The sequence below is a fragment of the Coregonus lavaretus genome (genome assembly GCF_964263955.1).
Source record: "Coregonus lavaretus genome assembly, contig: HAP1_SCAFFOLD_2722, whole genome shotgun sequence".
In the NCBI taxonomy this organism is placed as follows: domain Eukaryota; kingdom Metazoa; phylum Chordata; class Actinopteri; order Salmoniformes; family Salmonidae; genus Coregonus; species Coregonus lavaretus.
In genome coordinates this window covers 27806-47424 of record NW_028157100.1, presented here as the reverse complement: position 1 = coordinate 47424, position 19619 = coordinate 27806, and the positions used below count along the sequence as shown (strand labels likewise).

Below are 19619 nucleotides of genomic sequence, written 5' to 3'. Positions count from 1 at the left end.
GGTGAAGAGCGAATTAGAATTTAAAACCCCAGTCCTCACATATATACTGAACAAAAATATAAACGCAACATGTAGTTGGTCCAATGTTTCATGAGCTGAAATAAACGATTCCAGAAATGTTCCATACGCACAAAAAGCTTATTTCTCTCAAATTTTGTGCACAAATTTGTATACATCCCTGTTAGTGAGCATTTCTCCTTTGCCATGATAATTCATCCACCTGACAGGTGTGGCATATCAACAAGCTGATTAAACAGCATGATAATTACACAGGTGCACCTTGTGCTGGGGACAATAAAAGGCCACTCTAAAATGTGCAGTTTTGTCACAACACAATGCCACAGATGTTTCACGTTTTGAGGGAGTGTGCAATTGGCATGCTGACTGCAGGAATGTCCACCAGAGCTGTTGCCAGATAATTGAATGTTCATTTCTCTACCATAAGCCGCCTCCAACATCATTTAAGAGAATTTGGCTGTACGTCCAACCGGCCTCACAACTGCAGACCACGTGTAACCACGCCAGCCCAGGACCTCCACATCAGGCTTCTTCACCTGCGGTATCGTCTGAAACCAGCCACCCGGACAGCTGATGAAACTGTGGGTTTGCACAACCGAAGAATTTCTGCACAAACTATCAGAAACCATTTCTGGGAAGCTCATCTGCGTGCTCGTCATCCTCACCGGGGTCTTGACCTGACTGCAGTTCGGTGTTGTAACTGACTTCAGTGAGCAAATGCTCACTATCGATGGCCACTGTCACGGATGAATCCGGGTTTCAACTGTACCGGGCAGATGGCAGACAGCGTGTATGGCGTTGTGTGGGTGAGCAGTATGCTGATGTCAACGTTGTGAACAGAGTGCCCCATGGTGGCGGTGGGGTTATGGAATGGGCAGGCATAAGCTACGGACAACAAACACAATTGCATGTTATCGATGGCAATTTGAATGCACAGAGATGCCGTGACAAGATCCTGAGGCCCATTGTCATGCCATTCATCCGCCGGCATCATCTCATGTTTCAGCATGATAATGCACAGCCCCATGTTGCAAGGATTTGTACACAATTCCTGGAAGCTGAAAATGTCCCAGTTCTTCCATGGCCTGCATACTCACCAGACATGTCACCCATTGAGCATGTTTGGGATGTTCTGGATCGACGTGTACGACAGCGTGTTCCAGTTCCCGCCAATATCCAGCAACTTCGCACAGCCATTGAAGAGGAGTGGGACAACATTTCCCAGGCCACAATCAACAGCCTGGTCAACTCTATGCGAAGGAGATGTGTTGTGCTGCATGAGGCAAATGGTGGTCACACCAGATACTGACTGGTTTTCTAATCCACGTCCGTACTTTATTTTTTAAGGTATCTGTAATCAACAGATGAATATCTGTATTCCCAGTCATGTGAAATCCATAGATAAGGGCCTAATGAATCTTTGAAATTGTTGCATGTTGCGTTTATATTTTTGTTCAGTGTATATACACCTGCAAAAGAAGCAACAGTTAAAAGTTAAACTGCAAACCTCTGGCATCATACTGCACATAAAACATTCTGGAGAGAGAGCACTGGCGTTTCCCTCTGCCCCATGGCAACAACGCCATTGAGAAAGAGAGAAATAGATAAAGAGATGGAGGGAGGGAGACGATGAGAGGGTCAGGTAAAGATGTATTTTTGTGGTAACTAAAAATATTTCTTTTTAGAGTCAGTATACAACCTGACCGTGACATTACAAAAAGAAGACGTTGTTGCAATCAGTTTTGCCTGCAGGGTGGCTATATACAGTGGGGGAAAAAAGTATTTAGTCAGCCACCAATTGTGCAAATTCTCCCACTTAAAAAGATGAGAGAGGCCTGTCATTTTCATCATAGGTACACGTCAACTATGACAGACAAAATGAGATTATTTTTTACAGAAAATCACGTTGTAGGATTTTTAATGAATTTATTTGCAAATGATGGTGGAAAATAAGTATTTGGTCAATAACAAAAGTTTCTCAATACTTTGTTATATACCCTTTGTTGGCAATGACACAGGTCAAACGTTTCCTGTAAGTCTTCACAAGGTTTTCACACACTGTTGCTGGTATTTTGGCCCATTCCTCCATGCAGATCTCCTCTAGAGCAGGGATGTTTTGGGGCTGTCGCTGGGCAACACGGACTTTCAACTCCCTCCAAAGATGTTCTATGGGGTTGAGATCTGGAGACTGGCTAGGCCACTCCAGGACCTTGAAATGCTTCTTACGAAGCCACTCCTTCGTTGCCCGGGCGGTGTGTTTGGGATCATTGTCATGCTGAAAGACCCAGCCACGTTTCATCTTCAATGCCCTTGCTGATGGAAGGAGGTTTTCACTCAAAATCTCACGATACATGGCCCCATTCATTCTTTCCTTAACACGGATCAGTCGTCCTGGTCCCTTTGCAGAAAAACAGCCCCAAAGCATGATGCTTCCACCCCCATGCTTCACAGTAGGTATGGTGTTCTTTGGATGCAACTCAGCATTCTTTGTCCTCCAAACACGACGAGTTGAGTTTTTACCAAAAAGTTATATTTTGGTTTCATCTGACCATATGACATTCTCCCAATCCTCTTCTGGATCATCCAAATGCACTCTAGCAAACTTCAGACGGGCCTGGACATGTACTGGCTTAAGCAGGGGGACACGTCTGGCACTGCAGGATTTGAGTCCCTGGCGGCGTAGTGTGTTACTGATGGTAGGCTTTGTTACTTTGGTCCCAGCTCTCTGCAGGTCATTCACTAGGTCCCCCCGTGTGGTTCTGGGATTTTTGCTCACCGTTCTTGTGATCATTTTGACCCCACGGGGTGAGATCTTGCGTGGAGCCCCAGATCGAGGGAGATTATCAGTGGTCTTGTATGTCTTCCATTTCCTAATAATTGCTCCCACAGTTGATTTCTTCAAACCAAGCTGCTTACCTATTGCAGATTCAGTCTTCCCAGCCTGGTGCAGGTCTACAATTTTGTTTCTGGTGTCCTTTGACAGCTCTTTGGTCTTGGCCATAGTGGAGTTTGGAGTGTGACTGTTTGAGGTTGTGGACAGGTGTCTTTTATACTGATAACCAGTTCAAACAGGTGCCATTAATACAGGTAATGAGTGGAGGACAGAGGAGCCTCTTAAAGAAGAAGTTACAGGTCTGTGAGAGCCATAATTCTTGCTTGTTTGTAGGTCACCAAATACTTATTTTCCACCATAATTAGCAAATAAATTCATTAAAAATCCTACAATGTGATTTTCTGGAGAAAAAAATTCTCAATTTGTCTGTCATAGTTGACGTGTACCTATGATGAAAATTACAGGCCTCTCTCATCTTTTAAGTGGGAGAACATGCACAATTGGTGGCTGACTAAATACTTTTTTCCCCCACTGTATGTAGTAGCAGTTGCAGCCTACCTGTATTCTGTCGTTGTAGTTATCTAGTAGCAGCACTCCAGAGCTGGTGACTTTCTTGGTCTCCACCATGGTCTTCAGGTCAGCCAGGAGATTCATGTGCTTGGACATGTCAGTAGCTAGTACCTACAGAGACAAACAGTAATCTCACGTTGGATCAGTTCAATTGGGTGCTAGGCTGGAACTCACACACTCACTCATTAGATAATTCATTAATTCGTTAATCGATTCACTTGCTAAGTTAATCCATCCATCTATTTATTCAACCACCCATCCACCAATCCATCTATCCATCCACTCACCATGTCTATGACCATCTTCCTGAGGGACTGCCGTTGTTTCTTGGTCAGGTTCTGGAAGATGTCACAGTTCTCTTCCTGAAGCAGCTTGAAGCCAACAGCCAGGTGGTGGTTCTCCAGGACTGACGAGTCGTTGTACATGAGGGCCAGCTCCGAGTCTGGAGGGAAACAAACAGACAATACCAGCACATGGTTAGGAAGCTGTTTCTCTGACGACATTTGTAATATTATAGTAAGATACTTTTCCAAGGTAATATTTATTAGGTATTTATATAGAAGCATGTACATTTTGGCGAGTGTGTGTAGATTTGATCTGGTATTTCTCTTTCTACACGTTGCACATTGAATAAAGTGAATCATGTGAATAAAGTGAATAATGTAGCCAAACAAATGGCTGCTTTCCAAAAAGTTGTTTTTGTGTGTTATTGGGACAGAATGAACCCTCCTACTATAGCTCATCACAATGCCCACTGCTCCTCTGGCTAATCACAAGTCAAATATATATTTATCTCCATCTCACGGACGTACGTGTAACAGTGTTGGTTGTGTTGAGCATGAAAAACCCAGCAGCATTGCAGTTCTTGACACAAACTGGTGTGCCTGGCACCTACTACCATACCCCGTTCAAAGGCACTTAAATGTTTTGTCTTGCCCATTCACCCTCTGAATGGCACACATACACAATCCATGTCTCAATTGTCTCAAGGTTTAAAAATCCTTCTTTAACCTGTCTCCTCTCCTTCATCTACACTGATTGAAGTGGATTTAACAAGTGACATCAATAAGGGATCATAGCTTTCACCTGGATTCACCTGGTCAGTCTATATCACGGAAAGAGTGGTGTCCTTAATGTTTTGTATACTCAGTGTATGTGTACGGTACCTGTTAAATATTGGGGGCATCCTGGGATGTGGTTTTGTATGTTATTGCTGAAAGAGCGAGTTAGCTAGCATGCTCTAATTGTAATGGTTGCATTATCTCCCTGCTAATTCTGTTATTTCCATGCTACAGATGAATCTACAGCCATCAACATACTGTTGTCCTGCACATCTAATGTGCTTCCTTGTGTCTATCGTCAGAATAAACACCAATCAACTTGGATCGCTGGCTGGACAGTTAAAAACAGAACGCAAGAGAGTTGCGAAGTACGATCACATCTGTTCCACTGGTGCCGAGACCAGTCTTCTTGTCTTCACTGGACAGCTGTTACACACACACACACACACACACACACACAGACACACACACAGTCAAACACACACACACAGTCACACACACAGTCAAACACACACACACAGTCAAACACACCCACGGCTTCCAAAGGGTGGGTCCAATTCATTTGTTGCCTTGGCGGCTGGGCTAATATATGTTATGTCATATGACGATTGCATTACTGGGGAGGATTAAAATCAGTTCACTCTGCCTAGAGGACAGACAGTCCAATCCCAACATTGTATAATCTTATACTAAGAATTAGGTTTCAATAGGAATCCAATTACCCTTCATTCTATCTACAATACCATTTAGCTTGAATTGAGTTCATTTGTCTTGCAAGCCAACTATATTGTCATTATCACGCCAAACGTGTTCATGTCAATGTTCATAGGAGTTGGCTATTCAGCACATACCGATCTGGGACCAGGCTTCATGGCAGAGAATTGTATGTATTCCATGTATTCCATATATTCCATGTATTGTATGTATTGTATGTATTCCATATATTCCATGTATTCCATGTATTCTATGTATTCCATGTATTGCATGTATTCAATGTATTACATGTATTCCATGTATTCTATGTATTGCATGTATTCTACAGTACCAGTCAAAGGTTTGGACACACCTACTCATTCCAGGGTTTTTCTTTATTTTTACTATTTTCTACATTGTAGAATAATAGTGAAGACATCAAAACTATGAAATAGCACATATGGAATCATGTAGTAACAAAAAAAGTGTTAAACAAATCAAAATATATTTTATATTTGAGATTCTTCAAATAGCCACCATTTGCCTTGATGACAGCTTTAAACACAAATTCCCACCGGTCTAATGTCCATTGCTCGTGTTTCTTGGCCCAAGCAAGTCTCTTCTTCTTATTGGTGTCGTTTAGTAGTGGTTTCTTTGCAGCAATTCGACCATGAAGGCCTGATTCACACAGTCTCCTCTGAACAGTTGATGTTGAGATGTGTCTGTTACTTGAACTCTGTGAAGCATTTATTTGGGCTGCAATTTCTGAGGCTGGTAACTCTAATGAACGTATCCTCTGCAGCAGAGTTAACTCTGGGTCTTCCATTCCTGTGGCGGTCCTCATGAGAGCCAGTTTCATTATAGCGCTTGATGGTTTTTGCGACTGCACTTGAAGAACTTTCAAAGTTCTTGAAATGTTCCTTATTGACTGACCTTCATGTCTTAAAGTAATGATGGACTGTTGTTTCTCTTTGCTTATTTGAGCTGTTCTTGCCATAATATTACATTACATTTACGTCATTTAGCAGACATGGACTTGGTCTTTTACCAAATAGGGCTATCTTCTGTATACCCCCCTACCTTGTCACAACACAACTGATTGGCTGAAACGCATTAAGAAGGAAGGAAATTCCACAAATTAACTTTTAAGAAGGCACACCTGTTAAATTGAAATGTATTCCAGGTGACTACCTCATGAAGCTGGTTGAGAGAATGCCAATAGTGTGCAAAGCTGTCATCAAGGCAAAGGATGGCTATTTGAAGAATTGGTCCTCTGTAGCTCAGCTGGTAGAGCACGGCGCTTGTAACGCCAAGGTAGTGGGTTCGATCCCCGGGACCACCCATACACAAAAAATGTATGCACGCATGACTGTAAGTCGCTTTGGATAAAAGCGTCTGCTAAATGGCATATTATTATTATTATTATTAAGAATCTCAAATATAAAATATATTTTGATTTGTTTAACCCTTTTTTGGTTACTACATGATTCCATATGTGTTATTTCATAGTTTAGATGTCTTCACTATTATTCTACAATGTAGAAAATAGTACAAATAAAGAAAAACCCTTGAATGAGTAGGTGTGTCCAAACTTTTGACTGGTACTGTATGTATTCCATGTATTGAATGTATTCTATGTATTGCATGTATTCTATGTATTCCATGTATTTCATGTATTCTATTTATTCCATGTATTCTATGTATTCCATGTATTTCATGTATTCTATTTATTCCATGTATTCTATGTATTCCATGTATTTCATGTATTCTATTTATTCCATGTATTCTATGTATTCCATGTATTCTATTTATTCCATGTATTCCATGTATTTAATGTATTCTATTTATTCCATGTATTGCATGTATTCTATGTATTGCATGTATTCTGTGTATTCCATGTCACAGTACATTTTCCAACCTTCTTTATAAGATGGATTCATGACTGAGTAGCTTTGGGGCTGCTAACCCAGTCAGGGAGTGTCCGTCCGTCCACACACACACACACACACACACACACACACACACACACACACACACACACACACAGACTTGAAGTCTTGGAATGATAGAAGTCTCTGTCTCCTCTACAATGACCTCATGTAGAATCATAGCCTCCTATCTGCATGTCTACTGAGGGGGAATTCCCCGCAGTGAGATGGATCCAAGTGTGTGTGTGTGTGTGTGTGTGAGCGTCTGTCCGTCTGTCTTCTCTATATGTGTGCCAGTATGTTTGTGTGCGCACACGTGTGTGTGTGTGGGGGGGGGGGGATTAAAAGTGAGTTTATGAAATACGCCATGTGTCGGCAGCAAACCCTTCTGCCACTCACTGTGTGTGTAAAATAATCAGTCAAACCCAGAAGAGAGAAGCCCATGTTAAAACAGCCATCGACATTAGCATTGTGATAAAGGAAACAGCACTGCATGGAAGGCAGAAAAGCTCATAACTGCACAGCATTGGAAAGGCCACTTACTGGTGCTGATGAGAAACTGGTTGGAGACCCCAGGGTGGTCGACGTCATGAATAGCACTGGCAAAGATTGCAGCTAGGATTTCCAGGTCTGTGAACACAGCCTACGAAGAAAAGAGGTGGAGTAATCTACATGTGCAGCACTTCAGGACAAAAAGGTACAATCTCACCGTATGTCAAAACCAGGGTCATGTTCAAAACGGAAGAAAACAGCTTGAAACAGAGAGGGACTACCTGGACTTGCCTAATAAGAAATAGCAATTTTTGTTATCCATTGCAAAATGTTTTAAAACGTTTTCTATTGCCTGCCCTAATGAACACAACTAAGGTTACATTTAAAGGCAGTTTTAAACAAGACAATATATAAAAACTAATATAATTAGTGTATGTTTAAAACTCACAATATTAACAAAACATAAGCCAAAAAGTAAAAAGACGGGGCCATATTAACAACACTGTATCAAATTCTCCCAACAAAGGTTCCCCCCATAAAGCGACGGAGATGGTACATTCCCCTACCTCTAGAGCAGGCGTGGACAGCAGCACGTGAGTGGACTGGGTGACATCAGCAGCATGGATGTTATTGTGATAGGCTACATCGCCGTGGTAATGGTCTTCTAGAGTCATCAGGTAGGTTATAAAGGTGTCTAATGGTATTTTGAATGTTTTTAATAAATCTCTTTCCTGAAAATGTGAGAAAAATGGGACACTGTCAAAACTGGAAGTTAGAATAACGGAGCAACTGACTGCTATTCACACATACATTCACGCACGCGCACACACATAGTTAGCTGTATATATTCCAGCAAGGTAAAACAACAGTTTCTATAAAGGTTTTTATATTTGTATAAACGTCCTCACCTGGAAAATTGTATACATCATGACTGTTAAAGGCCGGTTTCCTGAAAGCTCGGTGACTTTAAAAAGATTAAGGCCCCATTTATTGATGTCCTCAAGCTCCTGAAATCAGACACCAAGTCCATTTTAGACACACCACTTTCACCCAAACACATAATTAAGAGACAGAATACAGTATATATACACTGAACACAAATATAAACGCAACATGCAACAATTTCCAAGATTTACAGTTCATATAAGGAAATCAGTCAATTGAAATTAATTCATTAGGCCCTAATCTATGGATTTCACGACTGGGAATACAGATCTGCATCTGTTGGTCACAGATACCTTCAAAAAAAAAGTATGGGCGTGGATCAGAAAACTTGTCAGTATCTGGTGTGACCACCATTTGCCTCATGCAGCGCGACACATCTCCTTCACATAGAGTTGATCAGGCTGTTGATTGTGGCCTGTGGAATGTTGTCCCAGTCCTCTTCAATGGTTGTGCGAAGTTGCTGGATATTGGTGGGAACTGGAACACGCTGTCGTACACGTCGATCCAGAGCATTCCAAACATGCTCAATGGGTGACATGTCTGGTTAGTATGCAGGCCATGGGAGAACTGGGACATTTTCAGCTTCCAGCAATTGTGTACAGATCCTTGCAACATGGGGCCGTGCATTATCATGCTAAAACATGAGGTGATGGCGGCAGATGAATAGCACGACAATGGGCTTCATGATCTCGTCACGGTACCTCTGTGCATTCAAATTCCCATCGATAAAATTCAATTGTGTTCGTTGTCCATAACTTATGCCTGTCCATACCATAACCCCACCGCCACCATGGGGCACTCTGTTCACAACGTTGACATCAGCAAACCGCTCGCCCACACGACGCCATACATGTGGTCTGCAGTTGTGAGGCAGGTTGGAAGTACTGCCAAATTCTCTAAAACGATGTTGGAGGCGGCTTATGGTTGAGAAATTAACATTCAATTCTCTGGCAAGAGCTCCTGCAGTCAGCCTGCCAATTGCACGCTCCCTTAAAACTTGAGAATTCTGTGGCATTGTGTTCTGTGACAAAACTGTACATTTTAGAGTGGCCTTTTACTGTCCCCAGCACAAGGTGCACCTGTGTAATGATCATGCTGTTTAATCAGCTTGTTGATTTGCCACACCTGTCAGGTGGATGGATTATCTTGGCAAAGGAGAAATGCTCACTAACAGGGATCTAAACAAATTTGTGCACAACATTTTAGAGAAATACGTTTTTTGTGCATATGGAACATTTCTGGGATATTTTATTTCAGCTCATGAAACATGGGACCAACACATGTTGCGTTTATATTTTTGTTTAGTATACATAAACACACATTTTCCATAACTGAAATTATATCAGGCATAAGCTGGAATTCAATCAAAACGGCATTATATGTAAATCGGCACTGTCTGTCAGTTGTTAGACTGTTAGACCTCAGTTGTCAGACTGTTAGACCTCAGTTGTCAGACTGTTAGACCTTAGTTAGACCTACCAATCAGCAAACCACTGTGGTGTAACATTACATAGGTGACCCTTTAAGGCATCCTATTACCTGGATCTCAGTAGTATCAATGTAGTCCTCATCACTGTGTGGGACATCTATTACTGCCAACTTGATCAAATCAATTTCAGCCTAAATCCCGATCGGTGATGAGTGCTAGAAGTTTAATAAGCACTAGAACATGCTCTAGCTAGCTACAACGGTGAGGGACGGTCCTATCAACAAGGATCAGTGGGATAACACCTAGAATACAAATAGAATGGCATACGATGAAGAGGCCCGGGTCAGGCTGCTCTTCACCTTGGGAAAAGTCCAGATAAAAGCCCAGCCAAAAAATTATGTAGCTGTGTAGAGGTTAAGTGCCTTGCTCAAGGGCACAACAGCAGTATTTCCTAAGGTAATACCAGATCATTCATTTACTTTATTCTGTTAAACAGAAGCATGCCATGATGATCAGACCGATCCTGTTTAACCTTCCTGGAATACACTGACTGTAAGTCGCTCAAGCTGAGAGAAGCCAAGAGCGTCTGTTAAATGACTAAAATGTCAATATAAAGTCAAAATGCTCCTTCACCGTAGCCAGTTGGTCCTCTGTGTCGGTCTTGACCCCAAAGCGGGGTATATTAGAGTTGGAGAGGCTGGTGCTGTGCTGCAGCTTCTTCACCCCACTGATCTGACACATGGGCTTGGCATTCTTCTTGTCCGTCCTCTCCTTCTGCGTCTGTGGACATGGCATCTCCACGTCATGCTGCTTGTCTGGGGGGGGAGAGAAGAAGGAAATAGATATAGGAGCATTAGACAATACACAAAGTTTTTTTTTTTTTTTGGGGGGGGGCTATTTTGTGCTTTTAGGGCCAAATTAACATCACACTGTCTCCTAATCATGTATTTTTATTCTTTATGGATCCCCAGCTAAATTAAGGCAGTTATTTACAATAAATAAAAAACATGACATTACATTTCACAACAGAATTCACTACACATTAAGTGTGTGCCCTCAGGCCACTTCTCTACTACCACATATCTACAATACAAAATCCATGTGTACGTGTGTGTATTGTGCGTATGTTATCGTGTGTGTGTGTGTGTGTGTGTGTGTGTGTGTGTGTGTGTATGCGTGTGTCTGTGCCTGTGTGTGTCTCTTCACAGTCCCCACTGTTCCATAAGGTGTATTTGTATCTGTTTTTTAAATCTGATTTTACTGCTTGCATGAGTTACTTGATGTGGAATAGAGTTCCATGTAGTCATGGCTCTATGAAGTAACGTGCGCCTCCCATAGTCTGCCCTGGACTTCGGGATTGTGAAGAGACCTCTGGTGGCATGTCTTGTGGGGTATGCATGGGTGTCTGAGCTGTGTGCTAGTAGTTTAAACAGACAGCTCTGTGCATTCAACATGTCAATATTTCTTACAAATACAAGTAGTGATGAAGTCAATCTCTCCTCTACTTTGAGCCATGTGTGATGAGGTGATTTAAAAGGAATCAGGCGCAGGAGGGTAAATCACAGAATAACAGGATTTATTCTGAACCACAGAGTTACGCAGAAATGCGTAAAAACACTCCAGTGCGCAAAACAGGCAAACTGGAAATTACAAGGCACACAGGGAATATTCCCGGCGATACAAAATACATGGAGCTCCACCGAGCTTCTCTCTCCTCCACAATAAACAATCACACACAAAGACAAGGGAGCAGAGGGAACACTTATACAGGTACTGATGAGGGTATATGAACCAGGTGTGTGTAATAAACAAGACAAAACAAATGGAATGATGAGATGAGGAGCGGCAGTGGCTAGAAGGCCGGTGACGATGAACACTGAAGCCTGCCCGAACAAAGAGAGGAGGCAGCCTCGGAGGAAGTCGTGACACCATGAGAGATTTACATGCATATTATTGATGTTAGCTCTCCGTGTACATTTAAGGGCCAGCAGTGCTGCCCTGTTCTGAGCCAATTGTAATTTTCCGAGGTCCCTCTCTGTAGCACCTGACCACACGATTGGACAGTAGTCCAGGTGCGACAAAACTAGGGCCTGTAGGACCTGCCTTGTTGATAGTGTTGTTAAGAAGGCAGAGCAACGCTTTACTATGCACAGACCTCTAGTGAGGTCAACTGGAGACTTGAGTAACGCACACTGATCTGAAGTTAGGATAGGCCCTTATTGACTATCCAACACACACATGCACGTCGCCCGTGGTAGCTTTTAATAAAACATCATTATTTTGAGGCTTTTTGGGGATTGGGAGTTTCAGTTTCAGGGGACATTTGTGGACTGAGTAATTGAGACTCTTTGCTTGTCTCTTGGAGACTGGGGACTATTTGGGGACCTTGGAGACGGGGGACTGTTTGGGGACCTTGGAGACGGGGGACTGTTTGGGGACCTTGGAGACTGAGGACTGCTTGGGAACCTTGGAGACTGGGGACTATTTGGGGACCTTGGAGACTGGGCACTATTTGGGGACCTTGGAGACTGGAGACTGTTTGGGGACCTTGGAGACTGGGGACTATTTGGGGACCTTGGAGACTGGGGACTATTTGGGGACCTTGGAGACTGGGGACTGTTTGGGGACCTTGGAGACTGGGGACTGTTTGGGGACCTTGGAGACTGGGGACTATTTGGGGACCTTGGAGACTGGGGACTATTTGGGGACCTTGGAGACTGGGGACTGTTTGGGGACCTTGGAGACTGGGGTCTGTTTGGGAACTTGGGGACCTTGGCGACTGGGGTCTGTTTGGGGACCTTGGAGACTGGGGACTGTTTGGGGACCTTGGAGACTGGGGACTGTTTGGGGACCTTGGAGACTGGGGACTGTTTGGGGATCTTGGAGACTGGGGACTGTTTGGGGACCTTGATGACTGGGGACTGTTTGGGGACCTTGGAGACTGGGGACTGTTTGGGGACCTTGGAGACTGGGGACTGTTTGGGGACCTTGGAGGATTGGTATTGTTGTTCTTGTTGTTCTTTCAGTTTATTTGTTTTGTAAATTGATTGTTTGTGCACCTGTTTGACATTTTACTGCATTGTCAGGAGCTAGTAACATAAGCATTTCGCTGCACCCGCTATAACATCTGCTAAACAGTGTACGCGACCAATAAACTTTGATTCGACTTGAACTTGTTGTTATAAGTACTGAAAATAACACAACAGCAAGGTCAGTCAGTCTTACCTAAGAAGGTGCTGGAGATGAACTCAGAGACCTGGTTCCCTGAGCGACTCATCTCAGACAGGTGAGACAGCTCCCTGTTCAACATCCTCTTGAACTGGACACAGACAGTGAGTGAGTGAGTGATTGAGAGAGAGAGAGAGAGAGAGAGAGAGAGAGAGAGAGAGAGAGAGAGAGAGAGAGAGAGAGAGAGAGAGAGAGAGAGAGAGAGAGAGAGAGAGAGAGAGAGAGAGAGAGAGAGAGAGAGAGAGAGAGAGAGAGAGAGAGAGAGAGAGAGAGAGAGAGAGAGAGAGAGAGAGAGAGAGAGAGGGAGAGAGAGAGAGAGAGAGAGAGAGAGAGGGAGAGGGAGAGAGAGAGAGAAAGTGTTACTCCTGTGTATACATAACATTGTGTACTATATAAATGGTACACAATAACAGACTTCACTGTTGCTTTTGATCTCAATGAGACTTGCTTAGATGGACTATGATTATATTTTCTTTCTGTCATTATCGTATGTTCTTACCATGCATTATGAAGTTCAGGAACTTTCAGCAGACTCTCACAGATACTGTGAGTAACAACTGCAAACATAGTTTAGATAGTATGTCTGGTCTGATTTAAGGAGGAGGTTCTGCGCAATTATTATTTTTGCCTTATTTCACATACTATTCACAAAATGACTTGAGTGTGATACTTCTTTCATGTTTGAGCACAACAATTTCCATTTGACTTTGCGAGAGACAAGTAGGCAGCTCGTCCTCAACAACAAAACAGCTAAATATGTCAGTCTACCCACGGCACAGCATACATTTGCATAAACAAATCTATACAATATGGCTAACAAATTCTGACACAATGCTTGAGGTGGAAATACGACTAGTTCCTGCACTAGTACTGCTTTCTCCAATCTCTCTTACTGTTCATACATCACAGATCATCACATCACATTATTTACCCTTTTGACATCAACGAAAATGTCTGCATTGATGAATAACACTGAATTAATAGACATAATCTAAAAGGCAGCCAGGATAATTTACAAGCTTTAACATAAGCTTGGCTATTTGGGTCGTGTTCATTACGGCACACGATGGAAAATATTTTGCAACGGAAAACGTAAATGACGGTTTCTTAATGGACCAGGTAGTTCAGGTAGTCTCTCCCTGTTTGTCTGTATTCTTCCATTTGGTGCCTAATAAACTCAGCCCTGAATTTTATTGAATTCAAAATCAGCATCATGGATAACATACCTTTATGTATCCCCTTGACACAGAACTTAAATAGTTTGCCTCCGGCATTTTCGACGCAGTCAATCAAATATAAAGAGTCCGAAAGATGGATAGATCCAAAACAAGTACACAAACGGTTTCCCTCAAATCCTCGTTATACAATCAATCATGACATCATCCATATGGTAGTGTCCCCAGGGCCTTGATGGCATAATCCACAAATTCTTCCCAGGCAAATAAAGGCAAATAATCCCAGGGGTTAGTAACAGGATTGGATACAGAAGGAGCAAGAGAGGAGTGTCCAAAAAAGACAAATAAATCAATATAATCTAGGCATGGCTATAAAATGTATTATAAAGTATTATCAATAACAGCGTCCATGTCACTGAAAAAGTCAAAGGAAGGCCCGAAAAACTGCCAAAGACTCCAGCCACCCAAGCCATAGACTGTTCACTCTGCTACCATCCGGCAAACGGTACCGGAGCATTGGCTCTCGGATCAACAGGCTTCGAGACAGCTTCTACCCCCAAGCCATTGGACTGCTAAATAGCCAGAATGCTAAATAGTCAATGAATGGTACCCAAACTATATGCATTGACTCAATCTTGCACTGACCCTACGCACCGTCACTAGACTATACAGTGGGGAAAAAAAGTATTTAGTCAGCCACCAATTGTGCAAGTTCTCCCACTTAAAAAGATGAGAGAGGCCTGTAATTTTCATCATAGGTACAAGTCAACTAGGACAGACAAAATGAGGAAAAAAAATCCAGAAAATCACATTGTAGGATTTTTTATGAATTTATTTGCAAATTATGGTGGAAAATAAGTATTTGGTCAATAACAAAAGTTTCTCAATACTTTGTTATATACCCTTTGTTGGCAATGACACAGGTCAAACGTTTTCTGTAAGTCTTCACAAGGTTGTCACACACTGTTGCTGGTATTTTGGCCCATTCCTCCATGCAGATCTCCTCTAGAGCAGTGATGTTTTGGGGCTGTCGCTGGGCAACACAGACTTTCAACTCCCTCCAAAGATTTTCTATGGGGTTGAGATCTGGAGACTGGCTAGGCCACTCCAGGACCTTGAAATGCTTCGTACGAAGCCACTCCTTCGTTGCCCGGGCGGTGTGTTTGGGATCATTGTCATGCTGAAAGACCCAGCCACGTTTCATCTTCAATGCCCTTGCTGAGGGAAGGAGGTTTTCACTCAAAATCTCACGATACATGGCCCCATTCATTCTTTCCTTTACACGGATCAGTCGTCCTGGTCCCTTTGCAGAAAAACAGCCCCAAAGCATGATGTTTCCACCCCCATGCTTCACAGTAGGTATGGTGTTCTTTGGATGCAACTCAGCATTCTTTGTCCTCCAAACACGACGAGTTGAGTTTTTACCAAAAAGTTATATTTTGGTTTCATATGACATTCTCCCAATCCTCTTCTGGATCATCCAAATGCACTCTAGCAAACTTCAGACGGGCCTGGACATGTACTGGCTTAAGCAGGGGGACACGTCTTGCACTGCAGGATTTGAGTCCCTGGCGGCGTAGTGTGTTACTGATGGTAGGCTTTGTTACTTTGGTCCCAGCTCTCTGCAGGTCATTCACTAGGTCCCCCCGTGTGGTTCTGGGATTTTTGCTCACCGTTCTTGTGATCATTTTGACCCCACGGGGTGAGATCTTGCGTGGAGCCCCAGATCGAGGGAGATTATCAGTGGTCTTGTATGTCTTCCATTTCCTAATAATTGCTCCCACAGTTGATTTCTTCAAACCAAGCTGCTTACCTATTGCAGATTCAGTCTTCCCAGCCTGGTGCAGGTCTACAATTTTGTTTCTGGTGTCCTTTGACAGCTCTTTGGTCTTCGCCATAGTGGAGTTTGGAGTGTGACTGTTTGAGGTTGTGAACAGGTGTCTTTTATACTGATAACAAGTTCAAACAGGTGCCATTAATACAGGTAACAAGTGGAGGACAGAGGAGCCTCTTAAAGAAGAAGTTACAGGTCTGTGAGAGCCAGAAATCTTGCTTGTTTGTAGGTGACCAAATACTTATTTTCCACCATAATTTGCAAATAAATTCATAAAAAATCCTACAATGTGATTTTCTAGATTTCTTTTTCTCAATTTGTCTGTCATAGTTGACGTGTACCTATGATGAAAATTACAGGCCTCTCTCATCTTTTTAAGTGGGAGAACTTGCACAATTGGTGGCTGACTAAATACTTTTTTTCCCCACTGTATATACAAACCATATACACACTCACTCACATACATTGACACTCCCACACAAAACCCATACACATTCACATACACTACATACACACACACACACGCAGACCGACACCACACAAACACACATACATCACATTACACACACTTTTACACTCATCATTTGCTGCTGCTATTCTGTTCTTTATTTTACTCTTATTATTATCTATCCTGATGCCTAGTCACTTTACCCTGCCTTCATGTACATATCTACCTCAAATACCTCGTACCTCTGCACATTGATCTGGTACTGGTAGTCCCTGTATATAGCTGCACATTGATCTGGTACTGGTACTCGCTGTATATAGCTGCACATTGATCTGGTACTGGTACTCCCTGTATATAGCTGCACATTGATCTGGTACAGGTACTCCCTGTATATAGCTGCACATTGATCTGGTACTGGTACTCCCTGTATATAGCTCCACATTGATCTGGTACTGGTACTCCCTGTATATAGCTCCACATTGATCTGGTACTGGTACTCCCTGTATATAGCTCCATTCTTGTGTATTTTATTTTATTCCTCTCGTGTTACTATTTTATTTTTAATCTTTAAACTCTGCATTGTTAGGAAGGGCTCGTAAGCAAGCATTTCACTGTGAAGTCTACACCAGTTGTATTTGGCGCATGTGACAAATACAATTTGATTTGATTTGATTTACTACTACTATGTTTCACAATGTGTCAAAAGTGAGAAAAGTCTAGGACTCATCTAGCCCCTTACAGGAAGGGGAAGAGATCACTGAGTTGAAGTTGAAGATCAATGACGCACATCCTCTGAAACTATCAGAATCAACCCCTGTGGTTGTTGCTGAGGAGAGGAACAACTTTTACACTAGTGTGCAATACAGTAATTAAAATGTACTGTATATTCTCAGAAACCACTGTAAATAATGTTTACATACTGTTTTTACCCACTTTATATGTATATACTGTATTCCAGTCAATGTTCATCCTATATAACTACTGCTGTTCACACCTTTTCTATTGTCCATACCGTCTATATACACCATTATATACACTGAGTGTACAAAACTATAAGAACACCTTCCTAATATTGAGTTGCACCCCCTTTTGCCCTCAGAACAGACTCAATTCGTCGGGGCATGGACTCTACAAGGTGTCAAAAGCGTTCCATAGGGATACTGGACCATGTTGACTCCAATGTTGTGTCAGGTTGGCTGGATGTCCTTTTTTCTTTATTTTTACTATTTTCTACATTGTAGAATAATAGTGAAGACATCAAAACTATGAAATAACACATATGGAATCGTGTAGTAACCAAAACAGTGAAGAGGCGACTACGGGATGCTGACCTTCTAGGCAGAGTTGCAAAGAAAAAGCCATATCTCAGACTGGCCAATAAAAAGAAAAGATTAAGATGGGCAGTCTGAGATATGGCTTTTTCTTTGCAACTCTGCCTAGAAGGTCAGCATCCCGGAGTCGCCTCCTCACTGTTGACGTTGAGACTGGTGTTTTGTGGGTACTATTTAATGAAGCTGCCAGTTGAGGTGCCTGTTTCTCAAACTAGACACTAGTGTATTTGTCCTCTTGCTCAGTTGTGCACTGGGGCCTCCCACTCCTCTTTCTATTCTGGTTAGAGCCAGTTTGCGCTGTTCTGTGAAGGGAGTAGTACACAGCGTTGTACGAGATCTTCCGTTTCTTGGCAATTTCTCGCATGAAATAGCCTTCATTTCTCAGAACAAAAATAGACTGACGAGTTTCAGAAGAAAGTTATTTGTTTCTGGCCATTTTGAGCCTGTAATCGAACCCACAATTGCTGATGCTCCAGATCCTCAACTAGTCTCAAGAAGGCCAGTTTTATTGCTTCTTTAATCAGCACAACAGTTTTCAGCTGTGCTAACATAATTGCAAAAGGGTTTTCTAATGATCAATTAGCCTTTTAAAATGATAAACTTGGATTAGCAAACACAACGTGCCATTGGAACACAGGATTGATGGTTGCTGATAATGGGCCTCTGTACGCCTATGTAGATATTCCATTAAAAATCAGCAGTTTCCAGCTACAATAGCCATTTACAACATTAACAGTGTCTACACAGTATTTCTGATCAATTTGATGTTTAAAAAATTGCTTTTCTTTCGCAAACAATGACATTTCTAAGTGACCCCAAACTTTTGAACTGTAATATATATATATACAGTTGAAGTCGGAAGTTTACATACACCTTAGCCAAATACATTTAAATTCTGTTTTTCACAATTCCTGACATTTAATCCTAGTAAAAATTCCCTGTCTTAGGTCAGTTAGGATCACCACTTTATTTTAAGAATGTGAAATGTCAGAATAATAGTAGAGAGAATGATTTATTTCAGCTTTTATTTCTTTCATCACATTCTCAGTGGGTCAGACGTTTACATACACTCAATTAGTATTTGGTAGCATTGCCTTTAAATTGTTTAACTTGGGTCAAACGTTTCAGGTAGCCTTCCACAAGCTTCCCACAATAAGTTGTGTGAATTTTGGCCCATTCCTCCTGACAGAGCTGGTGTAACTGAGTCAGGTTTGTAGGCCTCCTTGCTCGCACACGCTTTTTCAGTTCTGCCCACACATTTTCTATAGGATTGAGGTCAGGGCTTTGTGATGGCCACTCCAATACCTTGACTTTGTTGTCCTTAAGCCATTTTGCCACAACTTTGGAAGTATGCTTGGGGTCATTGTCCATTTGGAAGACCCATTTGCAACCAAGCTTTAACTTCCTGACTGATGTCTTGAGATGTTGCTTCAATATATCCAAATAATTTTCCTTCCTCATGATGCCATCTATTTTGTGAAGTGCACCAATCCCTCCTGCAGCAAAGCACCCCCACAGCATGATGCTGCCACCCCAATGCTTCATGGTTGGGATGGTGTTCTTTGGCTTGCAAGCATTCCCCTTTTTCCTCCAAACATAACGATGGTCATTATGGCCAAACAGTTATATTTTTG

General features: G+C 42.3%; 1 protein-coding gene across 1 annotated transcript in view; it reads right to left on the bottom strand.

The window, feature by feature from the left end:
- LOC311125814 (3',5'-cyclic-AMP phosphodiesterase 4D-like) overlaps nt 1–19619 on the bottom strand; it is a 47566-nt gene that overhangs the window by 4399 nt on the left and 23548 nt on the right. The window contains exons 4-10 of the mRNA XM_084199846.1: nt 13195–13288; nt 10603–10784; nt 8504–8602; nt 8162–8326; nt 7647–7746; nt 3709–3863; nt 3410–3532 (exon numbers count right to left, since the gene is read on the bottom strand). Of these exons, the coding sequence (XP_084055972.1) occupies nt 3410–3532; nt 3709–3863; nt 7647–7746; nt 8162–8326; nt 8504–8602; nt 10603–10784; nt 13195–13288 (918 nt within the window). The remainder of the gene's footprint in view (nt 1–3409; nt 3533–3708; nt 3864–7646; nt 7747–8161; nt 8327–8503; nt 8603–10602; nt 10785–13194; nt 13289–19619) is intronic.